Source organism: Montipora capricornis, chromosome 2 (genome assembly GCF_036669925.1).
Source record: "Montipora capricornis isolate CH-2021 chromosome 2, ASM3666992v2, whole genome shotgun sequence".
NCBI lineage: Eukaryota > Metazoa > Cnidaria > Anthozoa > Scleractinia > Acroporidae > Montipora > Montipora capricornis.
Genome location: NC_090884.1, coordinates 4,138,624 through 4,147,231, shown reverse-complemented (window position 1 = coordinate 4,147,231; position 8,608 = coordinate 4,138,624). Strand labels below are relative to the sequence as shown.

The 8,608-nt window shown below is 41.1% G+C and overlaps 1 protein-coding gene across 2 annotated transcripts in view; it reads right to left on the bottom strand.

Moving 5' to 3' along the window:
* Window positions 1-1,176: 1,176 nt before the first annotated feature.
* Window positions 1,177-8,608, bottom strand: part of LOC138038509 (uncharacterized) — an 11,973-nt gene continuing 4,541 nt past the window's right edge. The window contains exons 1-2 of one of the 2 annotated variants that reach the window (XM_068884389.1): window positions 7,014-7,148; window positions 1,177-2,065 (exon numbers count right to left, since the gene is read on the bottom strand). In XM_068884389.1, coding sequence (XP_068740490.1) covers window positions 1,210-2,046 — 837 coding nt within the window. In that variant the 5' untranslated portion in view covers window positions 2,047-2,065; window positions 7,014-7,148 and the 3' untranslated portion in view covers window positions 1,177-1,209. Of the gene's footprint in view, window positions 2,066-7,013; window positions 7,149-8,608 lie in introns of those variants that run through there. The other variant, XM_068884388.1, reaches the window with a different exon arrangement.

Genomic DNA, 8,608 nt, shown 5'->3' with positions numbered 1-8,608 from the left:
AGCCTTGAGGAGTTCAAACAACGCCTGAGAGAGCGTGGCTCTCCAAACACAACCATAGAAAGGTTAGTAGCTAATCAATTTTATGAGCAATCATAATTTTATTGTGAATTCTATTGTAATTGGTGGTAATTCAATTGAGAGAGTCCTGACATATAAGTTATTATAGGTGTTTATATAAGTAAAACATATCGAGAAACGGGAAACAAGAGGCTTTACTCTCTAAGGATCCTTAAGCAATGTGGTGCACCCCCAGCTTCATTAGCAAAAGTTTATACAACTGTTGTTTGTCCTATCCTAGAATACGCCGCCCCCGTGTGGCAAAATATACCAGATTTTCTATTCCTATAAGATAGAGAGCATTCAGAAAAGGGCTATGCGCATCATTTTTCCGTTAATAAATTACAATGAGGCATTAATTGCACTCAATCTAACAACATTAAGTGAGAGGCGAACCCATGTGTGGCAGGTTTATATTGATAGACTCCGGAATGAGAACCACCTCTTGCACCTTATACTCCGGCCCCGAACGGGAGGAGTTTGTTCACAATTACAATCTCAGATCTGGCGTTAGTCGTATCATGCGTCCTTCTTGTAGCTATATATATAGAACAATGCACACGCAAGAGTTTGTCACCTATAAGTACATTAAGTAGCTGGTATTGATTTATTCATAATATAGTTGTAGTAATTATTGCTTCTTATATTCTAGTATTATATAATACTGTATATAGCTCAGTAATTCAGCCGTATACTATGTATATTGCTGCAATGAGTCTTTAAATACTTTACTTAGAGTTCATCATTGGTAATGTAGAAGCTATATAAATTGTTGATCAGTTGAGCTGGAGCAACGTGGTTTCAACCAGGCGGGATCGGGATGAAAATGCACATTGCGGCGGGATGGCGGGATGGAATAAAAACTAGCGGCGGGATGCGGGATGCGGGATGCGGGATGCGAGAGTTGAAAAAGCCTATTTTGGAACCTCACAATGGGACAACAAAGATGCGATCCTTAACTTCTAAATGCAAATTTTAAGAATTGAAAGCCATTTCACTTCAATTCATCGTAATAATTTTTGGGAAAATTCGCCACTGGTAAACTCGCCAATAAGTGCGCGATGCCTTTGGAAGCGGAGAGTTGTCGCAGTTTGATGGCATATGCATCGTGATGGCGAAACGTCGCGGTGACGAAAGGACCGTAATTGTTACCTAGATATCTGGATGTCGCTTACCTGTCTCGTTGAATAACGACACATTCAAGTATCTCCGTTTGATCGAGTCGAGACCGGCTTTGCACTCTTCCACGCTACGAACCATTCCACTTCGAACGCCCATTTTTACGTTCTCGATGTACTGCAGGATTCCTTCCTTGTGTGTTTTGAGTTTGGCTTCTATAAGATCCAGGTCTTTTGCGTTAAGAGGTTTGTGGTTAAGGCCTATGCCGTTGTATACACCATACCCGTGATAACAGATCTCCTGCCAACAGAACAAATTGGGTCCCAACATCCAATCGCCCGCATAGTAGTTTGCATCGTAGGGTTGGCCGAACATGTGTTGGAGGTAGTGTTTGACTTGAGCCAGCGCTTTGCGCTCTCTAGGTTTCAACTTGTCTGAGCTGATAACTGTCTCATTGATTTCCTTCAACAAAGCAAGAGCAGCGTCTGTGCGTTTCTTAATCGTAGACGGCGTTGGATCGTAGGCAACATATTCCTGTTTGACTCTTGGATTGTCCACATCTGGATCGTAATAAACATCATAGGGGTGAAGCTTGTAATACGTCTCCTTGACACGACTCAGAAACCTAGGGAGTCCAACCTTTTTCGCTTCATCTGAAAACGCGCACCCAGTATTAGAAGGAGTACTAGCGAAAGATTCCTGGCACCGTTTTTTGGATGAGGAAACAGCAATCAATACAATCCCCACAGTTAGAATAATCACAGCCACTGCCAATAAAACAAGTACAGCAATTTTTCCTCTTCGATCGAGACGTCTGAAAGTGACCGGATCTTCTTTGATCATAAATTCCTTGCTTAGTTCAGGCTCCATAGCCGTAACACAACTGCCTCTAAAAAATAGACAGTCAAAGACTGCATGTGTCAACTGTTTTCACAAAGTCAGTGGTGTTGAAACAATCACAGATTAACAATTTTTAACATCACTTATCATCACTACAAAAGGGATTCGTAAACAATATTGCATGCTTTCTGAGGGAAGGGCTGTGTAAGATTAAAAATTGAAGCGCAGCCAGGATTAGGCATATTAAAATACAATAAAAAACGTTCTCTGGCTAAAATTTTTTGAAAAAGAATATAAGCTTTCGGCTGTCGATCTACAGCCTTCCACGGATAAAACGTTGAATGTAAATTAGTGAAATATATACAGAAAAGGCGAGATAAAAATGATAAAAAGAACAAATCTTAAGGCATCCTGCCCTGCCTCGCGGCGAATACGATTAAAAATTGAAGCGCAGCTAGGATTAGGCATATTAAAATACAATAAAAAACGTTCTCTGGCTAAAACTTTTTTGAAAAAGAATATAAGCTTTCGGCTGTCGATCTACAGCCTTCAACGGATAAAACGTTGTGCCTATTAAATGGGTGTTCTTGTCCTTGCCGGTCCGATCGGTTGCAAAAAGATCCAAATGAGAGTTTTTCAAGCAAAAACGTGAGGGTCAAGGCGAAACGCCGGTAACTAAAGGTTCGATAAATGTTCGATGCGTATGTAAACAAAAGGTTTCGAGGTGGGTTGAAGGCAAAAACTCGCCGATCAGATAATGTTGACGGCAAATATCTTGTCGAGTAAAGCCTGGTTTCCATACAATCTGCAACGATCTGCAATCGGTCTGCGAAACGATCGCCGATAGGTCTGCGACGTGCATATGGAAAGATCTGTCCCCGACGTCTGCGGCGATCTGCGGCACATGGTCTGGATGATCGGGAAAGTTGAATCTAGTTTTACTTTCCCGCGCGCGACCATTACATTTTTGCACATAGTACAGTAATACGGTAATAAAACAGCACATAGTTGAACCCGGTGAAACAGCACATAGTTGAGCCCGGTGCTCAACAGTAATAACACATAATACAGTAATAACACTAATTAATAATTAGTAATAGATCATATCATATCATAGATCTTTCTGTACCCTCGGATTTTTAGAGTAGCTTGGTGTAGCTAATATCTCCGAGCATTTACCCTCCCAACCATGATAAACCACAGAAGACAGACAACAACACCGGGAACTACATGCCCTACACTTTGCGACACATGTGCGGGTTCTTTTACGTCCCACAGGATTATGAACATTGAAGGGTTGTGAGACGGGACCTCCGGCTTATCGTCCTTATCCGAGAAGACTAGAGAGTCTAACCATTTGCAGATGTAATTACAAAGGCAGCACTTTCTCCTCAGTTATTTAAAGACCCTGAGTGTTGGTCCGGCCGGAGTTGAACTCATGACCTCCCGCGTGACAGCCCAGTGCTCAACCAACTGAGCCACCGGTGCGCGGTTGTGAAGTACAGTAATGACACTAATAGCACATAATACAGTAATAACAGACCTGGCACCGACTAAAGCCTGGTTTCCATATGATCTGCAACGGTCTGCGACACGGTCGTAATGGTCGGGAAAGTCGAATCTAGTTCTAGTCTCCCGACCCTTACAAATTTTCACGATGTCGTTGGTTGTTATTTTCCTTCTAACAACCAACGACATCGCAAAAATTCGTAAGCCACAAACCCGTCTAAAACGGACACAGTTTTCCCTCCGATTGCACAGAAAAGACGAGGACAACTGTACGTAGAGGTAAGTACATTTACAGCTTACTTTAGCATTTATAAGCTCTAAGTATATTTTCCCATACAAAGTCTATATAAATCGTACACCGCGCTTGGGCTGCCTGTGTGGGAAAGAATGTTAATCGTTCGTCGTTTTCAGAGTAAAACAACGTACTCTTTAGCCAAGAAACGACCGTCTTTGGTTTTTTAATTTTGTTGTAATATTTAACTGAATATTTACATTTCATCTGTCGGGTTCCTGAGAAACGAATCTATTTTGACTTCAGGTTGAACTACTTACACAATCGCGAGGTTGAGCGGCCATTTAATTGAAAATATAAACATCTATGAGATACAAAAACAGACGTGCAAGTTATGGGCAAATTACAATGTTGACAAGCACAAAAGCAGAAGAAATGGTTAAATAATTGTGAAGTTTGTTACTATCTGAATGTTTTTGGATTAGAGTACAGAGTAAAGGAATATATTGTCACGCAAATGATGTAATTTCATGACACTCAAAATTCGCAAAAAGCGTGACTTTCATGTAAACAATCTTCGCACTAGTAAGTCGTAGCAATAAATTGGAGTAACCAGATAGTTAAAGACATATTGTCAGCTTCCCAAATAAACTTCATTTTACACTACAATGACAAAATCATTTGTCAGAGAAAAAAAAATCCTGTCTCATCGCGTATCACATTTCAATGCACGTATGCAAATTTGTTAACTCATTTTCACCGTGTCCTGATTCCCGGGAAATTTTTTTTCTTTCAAATATTAACAAAAATATTATTTCTCGTCAAGCGTTGCATCTTTTGTGTTCAAATAACCGCTAGAAATAAAGATTTTTTTGAACGATCTATCCGTAGATATTTTTTCATAATTTAATATTCTCTGTCAAAATTTGCACAACAGTCAAAACAAAAATAGCAACGCGCGCAACAAATTTAGTCGCATTTACCTCTTTATCGAATTCTCATGCTTAACATAGGAATTTTTAGTTATTGTGAAAAATCTCTCTCAATTCGTTAGCAATCATCCTTACAAATTTCAGAGAAATCGACCGGTCCGCGAATATTTTACGAGTTTTTTTCAATGGGATGTCAAAAGGCCAAGTGGATGTTATGCATAATTGGGCGATTAGGTTGCGCGTGTGACCCGTTGTAAATGTTTTTTCACAAAATGTTCCCGAATCGTTAAGTATCACCACAGAAGACAAGAACATCATTCTAAAGACTTATTTTACGCAAAAAGTAGGTTCTGGAGGTAATTTTGAGAGTGGAAATACAGGAATATTTCGATGCAGAGAAACTTTTTCTAGACCGTACTTTCCCTTTAAGATTTTAAATATGTTGTCTCCTACATATGACACTCTAATGCCACGGCAAGTGAGGCTAGAGAACAATTATTTCATGCGTGAAATCCGTGGAAAAATTACGAAGACGATAACATTGCAATCCTCTCCAAGAAAACAATTAGCCTGCTTGCAGGTGGTAGATGTTGTGTCGCCACGAAACAGTATCAGACGCCATATTGGAAGAGCGTGGGATAGGTCTGGGCCCCGTGACAAAACGACGGGGTGGGGAGTGGGAAAAGTGTTTTTCTCTCTCCTCTCCCCGCCTCCCTCCCCTCGCTCGCTTTGTCGACCCTCAACCCGGCCCAGACCTAGCAGCGCGAATCCAAGATGGCGACCTCATTACGAATTCCGGTTTTTTCGACCATCCAACCGCCTGCGTGCAGGCTAGAAAACAATCAAATGCGTACGGGGCTAGCTCAAAGGTCAGACTTTTCCCAGCTCCGGCTGGAGCAGACACAAACACGTCTCTGCAAGACAGATATTCTTGAATTGTTTTCCCTGATAGTCGCGCAATTCGGAATATCCGGTGACCTTAGGCCCTGTTTACAAGCAGGTAGGGTAACCCTAGCAGGAGGGTCAAAGATAGCCCGGGTTTACAAGCAAAATTTCACAGGTAGGGTTACCCTACCACCCGGGACAACTTTGCGTGCTTGGTAACCGCCAGCATGGCAAACACAATTGAAACCGCTAAAACGTTGTCCCGGGTAGGCGAGTTGTCCCTAACAGAGCGTTTACAAGGCAACTAGGGTTATCCTAGCGCTAGGGTAACCCTAGCATTGAGATAGGGTTACCCTAGCGCCTGGGTAACCCTAGCTGCCTTGTAAACACGTCGTCTAGCTCAGCGACCCGTTTTTGGGTCGCTAAAATTGGCGCCAATCAAGTATGAAAAGTCCTTCGTTCCGCGCGCCATCTACATCAGAAGAACGACTTTTCGAAAGTCTAGAAGAAACATTGAATTTGATTAAACACAGGTACCCCACAGTACACGTACGTTCATTTCGACTTAATAGGGACTTTAAGATCTACGACGCGGTGGTCGACGACAACGCCACGAAACAACAATATCATTGGTTAAAAGAGGAAAAATAATCGTGTTGCACGTGCAGCACGCGTTTTAACACATAAACGTGCGGTTCTCTGCAGAACAACGACGTGAAATCACCAAATTTGAGGTTTTGACGACAACGTGAGCGTTCAAATGTGAATCTTTCGTTCTCTATTTTTGCTCTGAAACCGCTCGTACCAATTTATTTTTAGGATACTTCGGCCACATTGTAAGACGCGAACGAGATGGCCAAACCGCGAGAAACTTACGATAGTGCAACGTTATATTCTGAGGTGACGTTTTCGTCGACGTCGGCGTCGTAGATCTTAAACTCCCTGATCAAAAACATAAAACAACCGTCACCTGTGAAGATGTATGTTGTAGCATACCAAATGTCAAGTCAAAAGTAAAATGCGCTTTATCATTATGTTTGTAGCCGTTGTTTGTTTTTCGTTTTTTGTTTTTGATTAAGTTGAAATGGCCAATGACCAAGAATATTTATGACGTTCATTTCGGTTCTCAAAACGGTAGAAATCGACGTTTTGCTTTATAACCACACTAAGGGCCTGATTACAAGGTGACTTTCAACCCGGGCTGAAATTTTGTTGAGATTACATGCTCAATCTCAGCCCAAACAAGAGGGTGTCGTTCAGAGCCCGGGCTGAAATCTCGGCCCGGCTAACCGGGCTAAATTCGCCATGTAATCACAGTAAGATCGCTAAATGGGTTCTGACAATACTTTGTAACGAAATGTTTGAAACACGAGTGTGAGCTGTGCCCAAATCTAATTTCAATTGTCTACATAAGTATTGAATACATACGAGGGACTAACCTTCAGAGTACGTGAGAAAGGCCGCTCGAAAATGTCCCGAACTTAACTTACTTTCTTACTGAACAGAAGCGACGACATTGTGTCACTGTTGCCAACAAGACTTTCTCAAGGCGGTTTGCAGTGACTGCACCTGCCTTGCACGTAGTTCTTCCATGTGATTTCTCAAAGACATTAATAATTCATAAGTTCATAAGCCACTGACTGGTCACGCGGACAAAACCCAATGAAACACTACTAATGACTTTCAAACACGTGTGCTTTGAAATCAATCATTTCAAAGACATGTGGTTTGAAATGAATAAACGTCACAAAAGGATACAAACGTCACAAAAGGATAAGAATGACAGAATTCCATTCACCCTCACTTTCCATCCTCATAATCACGCAGTCGATAGTATCATTCTTAATAACTTTCAATTACTCCAAAATGATCCCGAAACGAGACAAAAACGTAGGTAACTTTTTAGTTAGAAGCGCACTCAAAATTAACGAGTCACCCGGCAATTTCAAATGCGCGCGCTCACGATGCAAAACTTATCCGTTCACTCTTGACACTAGCAAAATATGGGGACCTTAGCGATCTATTAAAATTACCGATCGTTTCACATGAACCTCCGCAAATGTCATTTATTGCATAACCTGTACGTTATGTAATAAATTACACATTGGCGAGATAGGTAGACGACTAGGCGACCGATTCCGCGAACACCTTCGTGATGTTGAGAAGAATGACAAAGATCCCTAACCACTCGAAACAACACATGGCTATCTGCGGCCTTTCCCTTCATCTAAGTAGGACGGAAAGCCGCAAGAATCTGGAACAAAAATTCATCTTCCAAATCGGCACCCTTAATCCCCACGGTATTAACGAACGCTTTTCATTTAACTAATGTATTCCTGTTTTTCACGTTGCCCTGTTACCACCAATAGCGTAGCTCCTACTCTACTATATAAACTAGCAGTTCTCATTGAGAAGTGAGTGCTGCCGTTAAAGGTGTTTTTGAATGCAAATACGACAGTGAGAATTTCAACAAAAATATAACTTATTTTATTTGCAAAATGACATGGTTACATGTATGTTCATTGAGTATAACAGGTGTGGCTAAGGCTTTTGTTGGGATTATGCTTGTAGTAATTGTTAAAAGTGGAAAAGAAATATATTGGTTAACGAAAACGGAAGGTGTAATGAATAACACTGTCTAAGGCAACATGTCATAATAAGGGCTTTTTAACTGATTCTTAGAACGATTAGTGACACTTCCTTTTGTCTATCTAGCGCAACGTGGAAATAAACTAAATACTTGATGTAAGCTACATGTATAACGGCAATAACGGGTTCATGAACTGATCGTTAGAACAATTAGTGACAGTGACATTGTGTAACGCAACGTGTAATAGACTATTTTTTGTTGTATACAAAAATTTGGTTTTATCAACGGAGTTGATAATGTAAATTGGCCACCGTACAGAGATTCTAAAAGCTGACGTTTCGAGCGTTAGCCCTTCGTCAGAGCGAATCAAGGGATTATGGGTTACGTGTAGTTTTTATAGTAGAGTAGGAGCTACGCTATTGGTGGTAACATGGCAACGTGAAA